Below are 19,251 nucleotides of genomic sequence, written 5' to 3'. Positions count from 1 at the left end.
CATATTTGATTCTCTCATTTATTATTCTCAGTTAATTCACACAGACAGAAATAAGCCACATTTTCAATCACAGATGAAAACCAACAATAAAGCCCTGCAGAAACATGAAGAAAATACTGTGAAAGTGAGCGAGACTTCACAAATAAAGAAGGAATCATGAAGGGTTTGATTACAAGCTGAAACTCACAAGAGTTCACCTCGTCTCTCTACTCTCTGACTGCGATTTGGAATGAAAGCCGCGAATTATCAGGGAGAAAAAGGCAAATTCATTTCTGCATCAAACATGTAGACTTAAAGACAAAGACTTGCAAATTTTCCTCAAGACAGCAACTAAAAAGCAAAAGTAGGGGCAATATTAAAAACTGTTCTTGTTTTTTTTATAAACAGGAAACTTGTCATCCTCCCATATTTATATACATCTACAAAGTGCAAGAGGCAACATGACGGCACAGAGCTGAGGACAGAGGAAGGCACTGACGTGTAGGGCAGTTTAGCTACACAGTTTAAATACTGCATATTTGGTCAAGAAAGACGTTTTTTCCTCTGAGATCCAGTATTTAAAAAAAGAAGAAATCAAATCTCCATCTTGTGAGTTGACAAAGCAGAGCTGGCTGTTCAAACCAATCATTGAACAGATTAAGGAAAAACCGTTTTAAATATTGTATTGCAAGAACTAAAGTTATCATAATAATAAATTAGGATCAGTTTGACAAGCATATTGTGTTATTACAGTATATAGACTTTGGTGACTCTGTCCATCCATCTCCTAATGACATTACAAATAATAAAGAAATTCTGTAATTCAGCCACATCATACCACAGAAAATAACACAGACTATATATTTTTGACAGATCAATTTAGGATTTCAAAAATATATTAATGTACCGAAATAATATCAACAAAAGATCACGATCACAACAAAGCAAAATCACGATTAAGATGATATAAAAACAGAGCCAAACAAAACTATATGATGCATTTTAAAGATGTTGTACCAAATATACATCTTTAAGTTTATAATTAGGCTCGTCGAACATCACGAGGCCAGCCCTGCTTTGACTCCACAAAAAAGAACATCCACAGGTGGAAACCAGTCTCCAAACACAGGAACATATCACAGCGAGACGTGTCAGGGAGTTCAGCTTCATCTCCTTTGTCGATGTGCAGGGGAAATGTCCTTAAAGATCACAGATGACAAATGTTGCTTTGTCATCGACTTCTTGCAGTTTGAGCTTCTGTCCGTCACTCACACAAACTCAGCTCAGCCACAGGATTAACCCAAACTGGGTTTTGTCACTGAAACAGAAATAAACTTCTCTTTTCTGTGGAACAGAGACAAAACCGCATGCCCAAACACACGCACAAAAACGTCAAGAAATATACAAACGCTCTGACAAACACAAACATATTTGTGCACGAGGCAAGGCCACAGGAAGTGAAACGAGCCAGGCGGCTGACAAATGCAGAGAGTAAGCTGGTCCGTTTGGCTTTGACGAGTCGGTTAATTAGAGGCAAATCTGCAGCTGGATTAAGTTAAAATACTAAACTATATGTGAACATCCTAAAGAATTAAACCAATGCAATCAGCAGCTCTCATCACATCATTGGATTATCATTTCAGACAGAAGTAGTCGACTACAGAAAAACAATAAACTCTAATTCCTCAAACATACCACAGAAAATTGTAGTATCCAGGGACAGTTAAGGTCACTTATGAAGGGAAGACTCCAGATGTTTGCTGGTTCAAGCTGCTATACTGGAAAATTTCTCTGCTACTGCACAGATGTCTGTAAATGACTGAATCTTACTTGCATTAGCTAACAGGTGCTAATGTAAGTAAAGCATCTATTCATTATAACGGTCACTCGTCATAGTGTTTACCGACCAACTGCAAGACGACAAATCAAAGGGAACTACTGATTGGACTGCATTGAGGACCAGCTCCACCTTCATTATTTTTGCCTGGCTCGGAGGGGGAACAGTGCATTCTGGGAACAGTGCATTTATTTTAGCAGAGTACCGTACACAAAACTAACATAAATAAATCAGCTTGGCAAAAAAAAAAGAAGAAGAAAAAGAAATTAAGACTAAAGAAATGTGTGTCAATGGCAGCATCCTGCTGGGAGAAAAACTTTTTTTAAATGTGCCTTTAAGCAAGGCACACACAGCTTAGAAACAGGAAGCAGGCATCTGGGCTCCTGGCCTCAGTCTTTATACTCAGGTTCAGGTTAGAGTGGTCGAAGGAAGCTTTGTTAATCAACTAATTAACCAATTAATCACTAGTTGTGGTGTGGAGGAGTTCGGGTAAGAGTCCGAGTGGAAGCTTTTTTTTTTATTGCAAATGTAAAATGCTTTTTAACAAGTTTAGCATCACCAGAGTCTTACGATGATAGATTCTGCTCTGACATCTTACCAAGCTACATTTGAATCAAATAGTTCTTTCACAATGGAAATAGAAAAAAACAAAACGCAGCAAAACCTCAAAAATCCTTGTAAAACACAACAGATGTGCTTTTGGGGAGACAATAACGTGACGGATGGAAGTGATAACCTGATGGTAAACAGCTGATAGCAAACATGTATGCACAGTATTACAGGATCAGTAATACTGTACTTTGCATCTTCTTCTCCATGTTATACAACAACTCTGCTTCTTTTTAGTGTCTCAGTGCAAAAGTTGACATGTTTTGGCTTCTGTCACATGTGTAGCTGTTCCATCATGTTATCACCTCCCCAGAAGCATATCTTTTGTGATTTTCTTTGTTTACTTCCATTGCATTTTGTTCAACTTCTGTTGTGTTTTGTGTGCTTTCTGGATTGTTTTTCTATTTGCTGGCGTTTTCTTATGTTGCAGTGCATTTGACTTCTCAGGGCAACCATGTTTTTGATTACTTTTGTCAAAGGCATTTAAAAAGTTCACGTTCACGCCGCTTTTCTGGAGCAATTGTGTCTTCAAAATTTGAAGACAAAATTTTCCTACATTTATAGAATCAAGTATCAAATTCATGCATGATAAAACAGTGAATAATGTTGCACTTGTAGTCGAATACTTTCTAATATTTTTAGAACGCGCCTGTTGTGCACAAAAAAGTTGTCAATGGAGTTCCAATTTTAGAAACATGAGAAAACTTCCCTCCGGACGGTTTATCTCCACCACCTCCTCCCACCTGACATCAGCAAAAGAACCTCAGCTAAGAACAGGAAGTGGATGTGAGCTGACATCTCTAATAGGAAGCAAGTTTACAGTGTTTAAAAATAAAATAAAATAAAAAAAAACCAGGCTGAGCTGAGTGCTCCAGTCATTCTTAGAGAACAAAATAAAACCATTAAAACCCTCTCTGTACATTTCCCAAACAAAGCGATGCATTCTCCTTTCCTTTTGCATCGTACAGTATGTGCCTGGTATTTCTTTTTTCTCCCATCGGGTTGCAGGAATAGCAGTCAAACTCAGAACTCAAATAGTGGGGAAAGCCCTTTAAGAAAACACAATCTAACCTCCTGAAAAAACAATGTGGCTGAATTCTCAGACATCAGAGACGTAACAACAAATCAAAAACTTTAATCAAACTGGTTTCCTCTCCACAGGCAGGGGGTTCAGAGGTTAAAGACTAAATGTTCCTCCGATCCAGTAGAGGAACACAGGAATCATAAAATGAAAGGTCTCTTATTGCTTTAAGAATTGAGACAAAGGAGAGTATAATCAAACAGAAACATTAAGAGGCTACTAGACAAAGAACCACACAAAGTTTCAACAGTGACACTGAACTCAAACTACAACATTCTTTAAACTAGTTAAACTAAGCACTTAATTTACAACCCAAACTCATTCTGCCATTGATCCATCTGGACATCCGACTAAAAGAAGACTTTCTATTTTATTTATTTATTCATCATGTGACTGGATATCGTTGGCTTTCAGACTGTTAGTGAGACTTACTAAGTCTTTTTATTTTCAACATTTTCTGTCAGGCGTTTGAAGATTTATTATTCACTTGAGTTGTTGGAATAATTTAAGTTTTCCTAAAAAAATACTTCTGTGGTTCTTTGCCTGAGCTCTTAATAACAACTTCAGTCATAACAATGCAAATACTAACACATCATCTATTAGTGGTCATGACCTGCATTTTTAGTCTTCTAGAGGCCACTGTTGAAATGCTTTTTTGAATTTGAGGAGTGACTTTCCAGCTCTGAGAGTGTCAAAGCATTATCTGACTGGATTTTACTCTTAAATAAATCTAAAGAACAAAGAGATATCGCTAGTGAACTGTTAACAGTCTAAGCCCATTTTCCATTGCTCAGGATTCACCCGTCTTTAAAAGTAACCTGAGACAACAAAAACAAAAAATCTGATAAAAACTCTGCATCCAGATCAGCAATTAGGCTTTAATGTACCTTCATCAGTCCCAAACCCAGCAACCTCCAGCTAGGGATTAGGCTGTGGATGAAAACAAGCAGCAAAACTGATCTGATGACAGCATTTAGATTTTTACTTCACTTTGACTGGCCACACAGTCAAGTAAGATCCAATCAGGAGAGCTGCATGTAGCTGAAGAGCAGCGGGACCAGGAAGATCACGTTGAAGCCCACTGTCCCGTAGACGATGTAGCGGTAAGGCAGCTCCACCTCCATGTGCTGCCGGGCCTTCCTCAGGTCATCAGTGGGCACTCTGAACGCTCTGCACACCAGTGGGATGGTGATGGCCTTCATCAGCGCCCGCGTGGCCAACAGCACCAGCACTCCCACAACGAGCCGCAACATTACAACAGCCACCAGGCTGGGGCTAAGTGCGGGCATGCTGAGGGGAAGCTGGTCTGGTGTCAAGTCGGGCATCAGGCCCAGGTGGTAGTTGACATGGGAAGCCAAGGCAATGCCGGCACCAGTGCCCAGGATCTGAGCGGTGTCACCACGAGAGGTGCTCCAGGTGTCCAGGGTGAAGGAGAAGAGGCCCAGGCCCAGGTGGAGGGAGATGATGACGATTGGAGCGTAGCGGCAGGTCAAATTGAAGCCATCGATCAGGTCCAGTATCGGCAGGAAGAAGCACAGGATGAGGATGCTGTACAGAAACCCAGCGATGACGTCCTGAAGGAAATACAAAGACAGAAACTGTAAACAAAACAGCACAACTGAGACTGTCATTGACATGTGTTTCACATGTGTGCAGATGAAAGCAACTATGTTGTGAATTTGGACTGAAACAAAGTGTATGATGTCAGAGGGTGGAGAAGTCTGAAAAGGGGACTGTAAATATCAACCATGTTCTAGTATCCTTCTTGGTAGGTTCTTCTTCCACAAACACCTAGGAGAATACAAGCTCAATTCCAATAAAGTTGGGACAGAAATGTTTTCTCTCAGCCAAAGTTCATTTAAAATGGACTGAGGAAAAGTGGAAAACTGGTCTGTGGTCGATGACAAAAGAAGAGAAAGCCCATGCGCTTTGTTATTAGCGCTCAGTTCCAAAGCCTTCTCTGATTGTATGGGCCTGTTCAGCGAACACAAATTTCCCTCTTGGCTAGAAAACATGATTTATACTGATCATGCATTCTGTGAATAAATGCTGAAACAACACAAGCAGCAGATTAAAATTTTAAACCTGCACAAGCTGATTCAGCAGCAAAATCCCTTTACCAGATAAGGGGTGCTATTATTAGGATATTTATTGGAGCATTTCCTTCAGATGGGAACAAGGAAGTGGATCAGCATTGACAGGAAACAGGAAAACGGGAAGATCTACATGCTGACGAACTCTGGACTCAAACACAAAGGTCACAGCTATTTATTTACTGATCTCTGGAGTAAACTGACAGTTGGCTTCTTGCCTCCTCTAAACCTTTCAAATCTCTGACTTCACCCCAGCTCCTGCTCAACGTCTCCAAGCTGTTTCTGAAATAAGTGACTCCTTGTATCTGGATGGTATTCTGTGATCAGTCTACTACCAATCTAAGAATCCTTACTACCCGACATGGTTCCCACATCACACTGACAGAATCAAAACCCTGACTTGACTTGACAGACATTCATCTGCAACACTGTACCCATATTAAATTAATTCACAATTAAACCTTATTTCTAGATAACGTGTTGTTCCACCAACAAACTTTACAAAAATGACATGAAACACAAATTTTACCTAAGCCGGATCTGTTCCCACGCCTCTGAGACACTGAAGCCTTATTCTTGCATGTTCTTATGTCTCTCTTTTGTTGTAAGAGAGACATGTATCTGGCTGTGTGTGTATGCTGATATAATGCTCAGTGTTCGCAACTGTTTGAATGTTGGGGAGGAAAAGTAACATTTCCTGAAGCACCACAGGGCAGACGGCAACTTAAGCAGCTCTTCAAGTTGAATGTCGGCCTGTGTGTGCGGCTACACTTTGGTTATGGGTTGGGGGAAAAATAACATTTGTAATTTTCTGTGCATTTTCTGGAGTTGATTTTGACGCACTAAACTAGAACTGATAATATGCAACAGTAAAACGACATTTTTTTGTGTTGTCCGAGATTAATTATATAACCGATGTGGAAGGATCGAGGTGCGATCTTTGAATGTGGTTTTAAATGGTGATCCTGCATTACATAGTAGGAGAGGTCTTTCGAGCCTGATCACAGTTGGCGCTCGTAGGGAAAAAAATTAAGCAAAGGCTTGCGTGCGATGAATGGAGTTCCGACAAAGAAAAAAAACCTGGTTACACTGGCAGCAGAAGCCTCTTTTGTTTGATTCATCCTCCAGCTGCTACGGGTGTAGCAAAAGAAGTAACGGTAGAGTAACTAAAGCTTATGTTTCAGTTCGCGTTATCACCCTGCAGGATGCGTATGGCAAACTTGACACAGTACCCGAGTTTATTCAATTATGCAAACTTATGGCATGTAATGAATAATCCTAATCAGATCACACTGGTTTGCAGAGTGTATATTGAACACTGCCATCAGTGGTACTTATTTTTCTCCTTTAATGTATGTTATACATTAGCATACTGTGGCTTACACGTTTGCTATCATTATGCTATTCACGAGGTCTAGTAGTAATCACGTATCTTAAACATTACAAGAATGAAAAATGGGAATCCCTCAAGTCCATTTCTGCTGACAGGCTCAGATTTCCTGGCCATTTACGCACATGCCTACAGCGAAGAGACTCCGTTGGGTACGTTGCTATAACGTGAGTGCACACACTGTAAATTAACACCTTATCATTCCTCATCTTGCTAAGCTGGGTGTGTACACTATTTACTTTTGTGATTAGTGTCTGCTTTCCCTGGAAGGAGAAATCAATGATAGCCACTGTAACTTTACACCAGTTTCCATCCACCAGCCAGACACTGGAACATTGCAGCCATCTCTGGCAGGGTCAGCCCACTCGAATGGCCGCACTGGAAGGAAACTGAGGTCCTGTTAGAGTTTAAGTATCTATTTGGCTGCTTAAGTACATGTTGTGGTACGTGTAAGCCCTGAGCTAACAGTCAGTTAGTACCCCGTGCTGAGCCACGAGCGCCAGAGCCGCAGAGCTGGCGTCAGATGGATTGTAGCCCAGCAACAACTTGTGTCCCAGCAGTTCCACTTTTGACAGATGGTTCACTATAAGGACACATTTTGCTGTGTGACCATATCAAAATGAGTCAACAGTGAGATAACCAAATGACCTCTGAGAAGGTAACTGGTGCCAGTGCCATCCCACCTTCTCTCTTAATAGCACACACGGTGAGAGGCTGGAAGCTTTCAGCCATCTGTAATTTTCTCCTCCACTGACACCAATGTGCTGCCTGAACTAAAATTGTCCAAAAAAAGGGTGTGCCCTTAATGAACAACACACTGCATGTCATTCAGTAGATGCCTTAATCTTTACAACAAAATAAAAGAGCATTAAATTGTCAGAATGGGTGGCCTAAATGTTGAAAGAACCATTAAGAACTCTCTCTGTAAAACACAACCACATGTGCCTACTGCCTGTTCACTAAATTACTGCAAATGATGTACAAGTTCAATTCACGCATCAGTAACAAGTACATGATGTAAATTAACAGCTGCAGCATTATTTCTTAATCAGTGCAACTAAAGAGAATTCCCAATAGTACGCATTACTTTCTTGTTTCATTATTAGGCTTTAAAAAATATCACAAAGTTAGTCACTGACATTGTGATTTTCTTTTTTGAATTTTAAAATACTCAATGCCGGTTTAGCTACACGTCTTTGCTCTCTCTCTGCCCACTTTCCTGTCCATCTTCACTGCATCTGTCCACTAAAGGCAAAAAATAATAATCATTTAAATTTTGAGAGAAGACACAGGGAAGCAGCTGGAGGGAAATAACAGGATGTGGGCACATACACAGTTGATCGGTATGTTTCTAAGTTTACTAAAAATAAAGTTAGTGGAGTTACATCAGACTACTGGGCATACCAACATATTAAAAGCCTCAAAATCCTATAAATAATGTGATTTGTAAGATAGCAGAAGCATAATAATAATAAAAAAATGTTGCATTTAAATATCAAAACATTACAGGGAGCTAGAAATGGCATACAGTTCTCACGAACTAGTAAACAGTTTGCAGAACACACCATGATTATCAGGGGCAGAACAGCTTTTTGTCTGCAAGCTCTTCCTGTTCAACAAAGGAGGGGGGAAGCAGTTTGATTGGGCGTGATGATTTCCAGATCTCTTTAAGTGCCCTGCAGGCCTGGCACAGCAGACCGATAATAGCTCACCAAGTATTCAAGCTCCAGTCCCTGATTCCCAACAGTGATGTGGAGCCTTCAGCCGTCGGGCTAAGTCACAAGGAGGAAATGAGCTCTGTGCCTGTGCACCAGCAGCTCGAGCATTCTCAAGAAGGTTCACGTCTTTTCTCTTGACCTGAATGTTGTGTTTCTGAGGTCACTGTTTTTCAGGCGAGTCACACCTTAAAGTTCACACCCATTTTTTCCCCGTAATCCAATCAAATCTGAATAGACAGACATGACGCACACATGTTCAGAGTCACACCAGTTTTCAATTTTCAGGGGTATCTGTACCACTGAGAAGAAACCAACTTATGTAGAAAGATGCTCTTCAGAATTTTATAAGCTGGCTAAATGAGACTGTCTCTACAGCTAAACATTAAATAACTCCCACTTTACTAAAATAGAGGGGCTTATACTGTAGCACAAGTGACGGCATAAATGTTTCTTGTTTATATTCCTCAAAGCATTATGGTTGTTAATTGCTCAAATAAAGAAAAATCATGTTCTTACATACAGACCAAAACTTTATTTTTTATTGAATATATTTTTATTGAAGGCTAAAAGAGTCTTAAAGAATCGTTGTTATCATGGAATAAAAAGAGAACCAAATAAAAAGACTGAAAAAAAAAATACCGGTATCATATTTGTCCAATTCTTGTTTTCAAACAACAGGCTTGAAATTCAAAACTGGTTCAACCCTATGTAATAAAACCTCCTGTACAAAATGATGTCACCTCTAAGCTCAATGGTTTTTGAGCTCTAGGACTTTGGTGTGATAATCAAGGGATTTTTTTTTTAACTGTGACAAAATCACTACACACACAAGTTAAACATAAATATGGCCAAGTCAAACATTATCACTGACTCAGAGAGAAAGTTACAAGTGACAGGGTCTTTATGTGTTCTCTCAGGCTGTGCACAGCCTGCTGCGCTCTCATTTGCTGAACAGAGCAGAAGGAGAGAGATCTGCGAGTGGAGTGGGACAGCAGGACCCCCATTTACAAGGCAGTGCTGTCCATAAATATTTCAGGAGGCAATTCTTAGAAAAATCTAATTAAATCACAAAATGTAGCGGTCTGCATGCTGGAAATGAGGTGAACTGAAGCGTAATAATCCATAAGGATGTGGTTCTATATTAAAATAAGAACACCCAAACCCCAGAACTTCAAATCAATACAACAAAAGCATGACCTACTGAGCAAACAAATATTCTTACTTTTCAACTTCTCAAAATCTGAAATCCATACCCAATACTGCAAAAGTACTGTTGATATAAAATAAAAAAAATCAATGTGACTACTACACCACACATGGCTTTATTTCAAGCTTTGTGTGAAATGGTGAAAAGCATGTGCACACCTTTCACAGATTATATGATAATGTCATTAGAAGTTGCACTGGCTGACCTGGCTAAATGTCACACAGTGCAAGTATGACATAGTTCAACTGAGGAGTTAAAATACAGATGGTGTGTCTTTATGATGTCATGGACCGCTGTACAAAGACATGGTTTCTTAAGGCTTACTTAAGGAGGAATTGGTTATTTTAAGGGACAATTAAGATCTTATAGATAAACTGACATCATTGCTTAAAGTCAACCCAGACCTGGTGTGTACTGCAACAGTTGCTATGGTTACAGACTTTTTTTTTTTAACATATCCATGGTGAGACAGTGAGGAGAGCCAGCAGGAGTTTCTGGCTTGCTCACAAATACTTCTTAATCAAGAACAGTAAGCGGTCACGCTGCAAGAACGATGAGGACTTTAATATGAGAGACAGACAAATACATGCCATTTAAAGTATTTCACATAGTTTTCATACAAAACAATGTTAAAGCATCAAGGCCCGAGCGCCTGACTGCATAATTAGTGAATGTGCCACAGCTTGTGCTGATCAGCCCTCCCTGAAGTACTCTGTGCCACCTCTTTTGCTGCAGCTGAGCAAAACCCACACCCCACTAACCCAGCATTTACTGTTATTACTTGTTGATAAGCTGACTAAGTCTTATTGATCTCACAAGCAAAAAATATATTACTGTTTAAAGGTGCACTTTAATGTGAAGGAGTCTAGCTTTAATTTATGAGCTATTTTTTACCCATTTATTCTTAATATAGGGCCACTGGTCCTTTATTTATGTAGGCAAAATGACAAATTTGTCTCACAGGGCTACTGAGAGAAATTTAGTACGTGGATATCAATGTAATACAGGAAAACAGCAGATTCTTTTGCTTTGGAAATCACAAAAACTTCTCTATTTAACAGTTTCATGTGATCTTTTGAGAACTCATTAAGTAATGTGGGACCCATGAGGGAGTGTTTTTCCTTGTCTTTATTTAAATGAATGCTCACTATTTTGACAAATCACATATAAACGTTGAATCAGTCCTGGATGTTTTTCTTTTAATTTTTTATTTTTATTTTTTTTTAATGACAGCTTTTTTCTTGAAAAACTCTAATAAGCTCCTTGGGGCATAACTGCTGCTCCTCAAGCAGCTGTGATTTTGAAGGCTGATTGTTGTCGCTCTGCTTAAATGTCAGGATCAATCGTCTCAGCACGCTCATTTCGACTGAACTGTAATCTGACTGACTGCTAAATTAATCATCTTAAACACCTTTCTAGGTCAGCTCTTGTCTATTTGTGGAGAAAACTGGACCTTTTTGTTTGACATGCAGCAGAGATATGAAACCATGTGAGCAGGCAGATGTGCATGTGGTTTTCACAGCGATACCACCTGTGGGCACTCACAGAAAGCTCTTAAAGGTCTCTGATGTGGAATTACTTTCTGAGTTTGTTTGGGAAGATGGTCAGCGTGCTGTAATGTCTGCTGGTCTCACACCACCATCCATCACTGATACAGTCATGACCACGGAGAATGTTCCCTCTGCAACAGACAGCCCAACCCCACAAGTGCACCAAGACTGACATCGTTTACCAGTGAGATTCACCCCCGTACAGACTACCAGACATCTGACCAAAACATCTGTGGTGACTCTTGAGGATTTTTTCACCACAGAAGTATTGATGTGTTTCTTAAAAATAAATCCATGAAAACATCTGGCATTCAAGCCGAGTCTGACTTCTTAAGCCAGGGTTCATGATTTTCTAATATATATGTATGAACTGCAAAAGGAACTTGATTCAGACTGACTCAGGATTGAATTCTATACCAGTCAGCACATACTGCTGGAGCTACAAGTAAGTATCTCCAGCTGGTTGATTTCATTTCCCCCCCATCTCTTGCAACCTATAGGACTTTGAGAAAACTTCTAATGCTGTAGGGAACCTGAGGTATACACACCTCTGTGGTGATAGATTTGTTATGACTGTACTCCGTTAACGTGAGAGCAGATAAAAGAAGCAGGGGCAAGTTTTTGCAGGCAAAAACATCAAGTGTTCCACTACTAATTCTCGCTGATGGTATATACAGGCCTAAGCATGCTCATGACAGAATCACTGGTCCAGGTTAGCTGAAAGGCATGGTTAGTACAGGTAGGCTCTAAACCAGGGAGTGGATAAGGGACCACATGAAAAACTGGGACTGTTGATAAGCTGAACTTAAATCTGCACAATATTAATTTTGTCTGGTGTTGAAGTTGGCTCCTTTGCCATCTTTGTTGCCTGACTCTTGACCTTTAAATCTATCTACTCCACCAGTGTGCTGATTCATGTGGCACCTTGGCAGAATTGAGCAGACAGTTAATCATGAGTGGGACTAACACTGTTGTCAAATTGTGTGCCAGTGCCAAGGAGCAGTAATAACAAACAGAAAATGAGAGAATGAGAAGTGAAATAATAACAGCAATAGCGACAACATCTACTGGCCTGCATTTTTAATATTGCGGTGTGTTTCACTTCCTCACTGTATTTGGTTAGTTTGGAAGCAGTGTCAGACTGAAGATTCAACAATGCAAGGAGTTGACAACTATGTCTGATATGAAACAACCATTACTGTTCATTTGATGACTTATTGTGAACATCACAGTTTGGTATATGTGAGGAGATGCACTTCCATAACTATGAACTCCACAAACAGCACAGAACTGCAGTGGTTCACCTACCTTCTTGTTGTTACCTTTAGCTGCCTTCTCAACATTTTAACACAGGAAAGCTACTGTTTGGACTAAAGTTCAGAATACACCTCCTGCTTAACATCAACAGCTCGAGAGGTTTCCTGTTCCTGAGCCTAGCTGTTAATCACAGTATAAAACAAAGACATTTTCAAGTTCCCATCCACTCAAAATCATGTTTCCATTATTGTTCCTTCCCTTGCAGTTGGACTGATGTATGTGCAGTGAACCTGTTCTCCTCTTTTCTAAGCTCACCTTAGATCTGAGGTTAACACAGGAACAAAAAAGCAGGATTTTGAAATGTCACTAGTCCATCCTCCAAGTGTGACATTTAAATATTTATTGGTCCCAAAAGTTTTAAAAAGAGAAAGAAAACAGCATACCTTTTTGTTAAAGTGCACAGAGACTTGAACAACCACTATTACACAATGACAACTAAAAGTGAACTAGAACAGACAACTTGTTAAATGGTAACTTATTAAAAAAATAAAACAATTACACATATCTTTCTTGTCTTAAAAACATATTCTTCTTTGTTTTTATTGCCAAATGGGAGTGCGTCATACACTACTATCCCAAAGGAGCAATAACACAGTCAATTATTTGCCAGCCGCTGCTGAATTGCTGAACCGGTAAATGGTCTGTGGTGCTGTCAGACTAGTGATCACTGTACAAACATATAAAATATAAACAAATAAATGCATCCAAAGCCAAAAACTACAACAGCCTTTAAAAAGTGTTGAAATACATTTTCTTTCTCAATAAAGATCCTCTGGTAAATGACGCTAGCATATCACAACTATGGACAGCTGTCTGAGAGAGGGTTGACCCTTTGAAGAAAGGTCAGATTGTTGGTAGTAAAAGTTAAACAATATTGCTGTGTGAAAGGCCTACCCTTCACAGGTTCTTATATTAAAAACGAATTGACACCAAACTACTTTAGCTTGGTAAACAGCACCAAAAACGTAAGACAGAAAGTGCTGGAGTTCTTACTCTAAAAGGTAAGAACTCATTACTTCTTCAAAAAATAATGTATTACTTTACTTATTTACTCCTCTTAGTTACTTACTTACTCCTTCATTATACTCCTCATAACCATACATTTGCATTACTCTGCAAGCATGCCCTGAGATGACGACTTCTCACAGTTAACAGTTAACCTTAACTACGTGCCCACACACTGGTACAAATCACTACTGTTGCTGTTCGTCCAACAGACCTGCTATGATGTTTAAAAACACAAGATGATATTAAACATGTCCTTCGTTTGGCAAGACTACAAGTCTGTGTTTGTGTGTGTGTAAGACATCGATCACACTCACCAGCACCGAATGCATTCCCATGTAGATTCGGCTGGAACAAACCAGCAGACACCAGCAGAGAGCCAAGATGAATCCCAGTGTGGATGGGTACTGTGGAGGTGAAAGGAAAAAAGTTTAAAGACATCTAAAAAGCCTAAAAAAACTGAATTTATGATGGTGAAACACAGAAGCAAATAAATCTTCACATATACATACATATACATGTTTAATATTTTTACTTTACAATAACAACTAATTATGCATGACACAATGTTTAAGGCATGTAGTGCAAAATACAAATAAAAAAAACAAAGTGTATTCTGAACTGCACTGCGTGAGCATGCTTTGCTTTACATCAAAAAGTGCACTACTGTATCTGTCAGTGAGTCACTGTATCAAAGCTAACCTATCAAATTTGTGTTTATTGTTCTGTATTTGCATGTCAACAAAAGAACTCATGTCGTGGGAGCAGAATTTCATCCAGAACTTGTTCAGTTTGCAGCTTATAATGAGCCTTAAAATGTTTCTGTGATGTAGTGGATATGATTATCTGCTAATGTGTACCAGACTCAAATGTCCTCATAAATGTTTCAGTAATTTTGCCACTTCCTTATCAGATGCTCCTGGCCTGCAGCATTGAGAGGAGGGAGCCAAGGCGTGTTTACTTGTATAACACCTTTGAACAACACAAAATAACAGCCTTATGTAAGGCATAAAATATAAAAGAAACACATAGAAATTTGAATACAGATGAATAGGATTTGAAAAAAGGAAAAGAAAAAAAATACCTAATGGCAACTACCAACTAGCTAAAGTATCTATCGGACATTTAAAAAATATATATATAGATATATATTTATGTTTAAGCAATTTGAATGTCAACGAAGTTTATGGTACAATCTTGGTTGCCTACCATAAAGATGTAATTATGTCCAAAGTCAAAGGGCTGTTTTCTGTTGTTCCACCTGAATCAGCATTGAGGTATCGCTTGCTAATTTTAATTTCCGGAAGTTATGTTTGTAGGTGCAGTTCTATGTACATCACTAAATTTCTATTAATTTACTAATAAATACCAATTCAGTACATTTATATTCCAGTATGTACTTATTTGTAATACAAAGTTAGGAAAGCACTGTTTAAGTTGGGCCTTATGGTACCTTGCAGAGAAAAGAATGATTACAAGTCTTTCCTCGCATTGAGGCATCCAGCTTTTTCATTTGATGCTGGTTTTGGGTCAGTATTTGGTATTAGAAGTTACCCGAAGCCTAACTGGATCAGAGCATCCACAGATTCAGCATGGAGAAAGACTGAGAAAAGACACAATGAGTGACAGTTTGACTGGAAGAGAAGGCAGAGGATACAGTGAGCTGCTGAGGTTTGCACACTTGCTAAAAACCTTTTGCGTTGCTTGCTGTGGATACTCTGAGTTCAGATGGCTCATATTTCCTCTCTCAGAACAGAATTACAGTACTAATCCCACAACATCACAGCATCTCCCAGCACTGTGGCCTTCAGGGGAAAATGAATCATGAGAGCTACCTGATGGTGCTTGGTGAAGGCTGATTAAACAGAGATAAGATACTGATTTATGGGGTGACACACTTGACACCAATTTCCAGTGAATAATCCTGTGATACTGCAAACAGTTGCTCACTGCAGATGAGGCAGAAACCTTACTAAATATACAGCTATGAGACAGCTGGCTTAAACACATTCTAACAAACCTGAAAGAGCTTTTATCAGGGTTTTGTTGCATTTCTTGGGCTTTTTTTTTTTAATGACTGGCACCAGTGTGAAATTCTGGGTCATGGCACGTAACAGAGACTGATAGTAAAAATACATTTTACTCCAACTTTCTCCATTTAAAATTTATGGAACCAACTGTTTTTGTAATAAAAGATATGATTTGTTCCTAAAAGTGTAGCTACTGCAGACAAACCACAGCTAACCACAGCAGCACCTTTATTCAAACGTATGTGTTGAGCTAGTTAATAGGTATGCCCTCGTTGTCATCTGTTGTGATTTTATTTTGAAAGGATGCTTCCTGTTATGCTGCAGAGTGCACGCAAGAGTTCAATAATAAAAACTAAGTGTTGTTCCGGTGAAAAGCCGATGCCCCACGTGTGATTATTCCTCCGTCTAGACAATATAAGTATCTTCAATATTCATGCAGATTCCGCTGGAAGACCCGTCTCTGCTAACAGGTTATGGGCCCAGGAAAACATTGAAGCTACGCCAGGGGAAAGTTTACCACCAGAAAAGTCGCAAAGTACAGCGTGTTCGGTGAGGGCTAGCGTGCTAAGTTAGCACCATGAATAAGCGTGCTGGTGAACCCAGTGGCCGATGGGCAAGGTTGGTTTTTGACGGAGATGAGAAGAATTATGAACTGTGGGAGACAACATTTTTGGGACATCTTAGATTACAAGGTCTAAAAGACACAATATTGAAAAGTGATGACGACGATGAGGACGACGAAGATAAGAATGCCCAGGCCTATGCAGAGTTAATACAGTTCCTGGATGATAAGAGTTTATCGCTCGTGATGAGAGAAGCTGCCGATGATGGACGCGAGGCACTGAAAATTTTAAGAGACTATTATGCAGGAAAAGGTAAACCAAGAATTATCAGCCTTTATACCGAACTGACTTCTCTGAAGAAAGCAAGCAGTGAGAGCGTCACGGAGTACATCATACGCGCAGAGACATTTATTACAGCCCTGAGAAATGCTGGCGAGACACTTAGTGATGGTCTGCTTGTAGCGATGGTGTTAAAAGGTTTACCAGAAACATTTAAACCTTTTTCCGTTCACATTACGCAAAGTGAATCAGAAATCAAGTTTGCGGAATTTAAAACGAAACTCCGCAGCTATGAGGACACTGAGAAAATGCGCTTAATGGAACAAGAGGATAACATCATGAAGGCGAGAGTGCAACCCAGCGTGAGACCCGCAGCAGCTGCTAATGACCACAGGAGAGACATGTCAGACATAGTCTGTTTTAAGTGTGGCCAACGGGGACACAAGGCCAGAGCATGCCGCTACAGACAGTGGTGCGGTCACTGTAGGAGCAACACCCATCGAGAGTCGACTTGCAGGAGACGACAACGGAATGATGAAGCACGCATAGCCTCGGAGGAGGGCGACAACGCAGAGAGCGACGACACCTATGTCTTCCGGATGAGCGATGACTACGCGGCACCTCAACAGCCACAAGACATCAGGACCAAAGGCCTAATGGTGGATACTGGCGCAACATCACACATCCTGAATGATAAAACAGCGTTCAAGAAATTTAATGACGACTTCCAGCCGGGAACGCACTGTGTGGAATTAGCTGATGGCACCAGGTGTAAAGGAGTGGCTGAAGGCAGAGGAGATGCAGAGGTGTGCTTGATTGACAGCAGAGGGAGACAGTGTAAAACAACACTGAAAGACGCCCTATGCATTCCCTCATTTCCACAGAATATCTTCTCTGTGAGAGCGGCCACCACGAACGGAGCCACTATCATCTTTAAGAAAGGAAGGAACGTCCTTCAACACAGAGACGGTACAAAGTTTCACATCCATGAGCACAACAGACTTTATTACCTTGAGACTGTATGTGAGTACGATGATAAGTGTAATAATTGTTTTGATGTGCAGACATGGCATGAAATTTTGGGACATTGCAATCATAGTGACATTCTGAAGCTACAAAATGTGGTTGAAGGTATGAAAATCAAAGGGAAAACTGACAAAGAAAGTTTGAACTGTGAGGTGTGTATTCAGGGAAAATTTGTCCAGACTAGGAATAGAAACCCTGACAGGAGAGCTGAGAAACCTCTCGAGCTGGTACATACGGATCTAGCAGGGCCGATAGATCCAGAATCACAAGATGGACACAGATATGCATTATTGTTTACCGATGACTTTTCCGGTGCAGTATTTGTATATTTTCTCAAAAACAAAAGTGAAACAATGCAAGCAACTGAAATCTTTTTGGCCGATACAGCCCCACTCGGGAAGGTAAAGTGTATCAGGTCAGACAACGGCACAGAGTTCATGGCAAAGAGTTACCAGGTATTGTTAAACAAACATGGAATAAGACATGAAACTTCAGCCCCATATTCCCCTCACCAGAATGGTACAGCGGAACGTGGCTGGAGAACACTTTTTGATATGGGGAGGTGCATGCTTATTGAGAGTGCCATACCAAAGGAATTATGGACGTATGCAGTTCAAACAGCGGCTATCGTGAGAAACAGATGCTTTAACAACCGGACAGGGCAGACACCTTACTTTTTGCTGACTGGGCGGAAGCCCAATCTATCCAGAATGCGAAAGTTTGGGTGTGAGTGTTATGCTTACAAGCAAAACAAGGGTAAGCTGGATTCTAAGTGTACAAAAGGGATTTTTGTAGGCTACGACAAAAACAGTCCAGCATACAAGGTTTATTTCCCAGACAGCGCCAAAGTGCAAAAGTTTAGGCTGGTTAAGTTTGTAACCAAACACAATGAGGAAAAGCAAACACAAACTGATACGACATCTGAGGATGAAGACATACAGGTGAGGGAGAGACCAAACGTGAACAGGGAAAGCCCCAGTACCAGTTCACAGGAACCAGATACTGACAACCAACCAGAAGTGAACAGTCAGATGCCACTTAGTGATGAGACTGAAAACTCCAGAAGGTATCCTTCTAGAACAAGAAAGAAACCAGATTATCTAAATGAATATGAGTCAGGAGAAGACATTGATGATCAAGTGCTGACTAACATAGACTACTGTTACAGACTGATAAGTAACTCACCCGTGACATTCAGTGAAGCTGCAAGGTCACCCAACTCTAGAGAGTGGAAAGCAGCTATGGATGAAGAAATGCAATCCTTAAAAGAGAACAACACCTTTACCCTAACAATCTTACCTGAGGGAAAGAAAGCAGTGGGGGGTAGATGGGTATATGTGAAGAAAAACAGTGGTGATGGATCAGAAAAATATAAAGCACGGTACGTAGCTAAAGGTTACAACCAGTGTTTTGGGATAGACTATGATGAAACTTTTTCTCCGACTGCTAACCTGACAAGCATAAGAGTATTGATGCAGTGTGCAATACAAGAAAACCTGATTTTGCATCAGATGGATGTAAAAACCGCATACTTGCATGCACCAATAGATTTTGAAGTGTATGTTGA

At 40.1% G+C, this 19,251-nt stretch overlaps 1 protein-coding gene across 1 annotated transcript in view; it reads right to left on the bottom strand.

The window, feature by feature from the left end:
• Positions 1 to 19,251, bottom strand: part of sgpp1b (sphingosine-1-phosphate phosphatase 1b) — a 39,929-nt gene continuing 20,678 nt past the window's right edge. Inside the window, exons 2-3 of the mRNA XM_026151428.2 lie at positions 14,104 to 14,193; positions 1 to 5,080 (exon numbers count right to left, since the gene is read on the bottom strand). Coding sequence (XP_026007213.2) covers positions 4,529 to 5,080; positions 14,104 to 14,193 — 642 coding nt within the window. The 3' untranslated portion in view covers positions 1 to 4,528. The remainder of the gene's footprint in view (positions 5,081 to 14,103; positions 14,194 to 19,251) is intronic.

Source organism: Astatotilapia calliptera, chromosome 19 (assembly GCF_964374335.1).
Source record: "Astatotilapia calliptera chromosome 19, fAstCal68.1, whole genome shotgun sequence".
Lineage (NCBI taxonomy): Eukaryota > Metazoa > Chordata > Actinopteri > Cichliformes > Cichlidae > Astatotilapia > Astatotilapia calliptera.
Note: the sequence above shows the minus strand (reverse complement) of the source record. Positions and strands in the feature narration are given on the sequence as shown.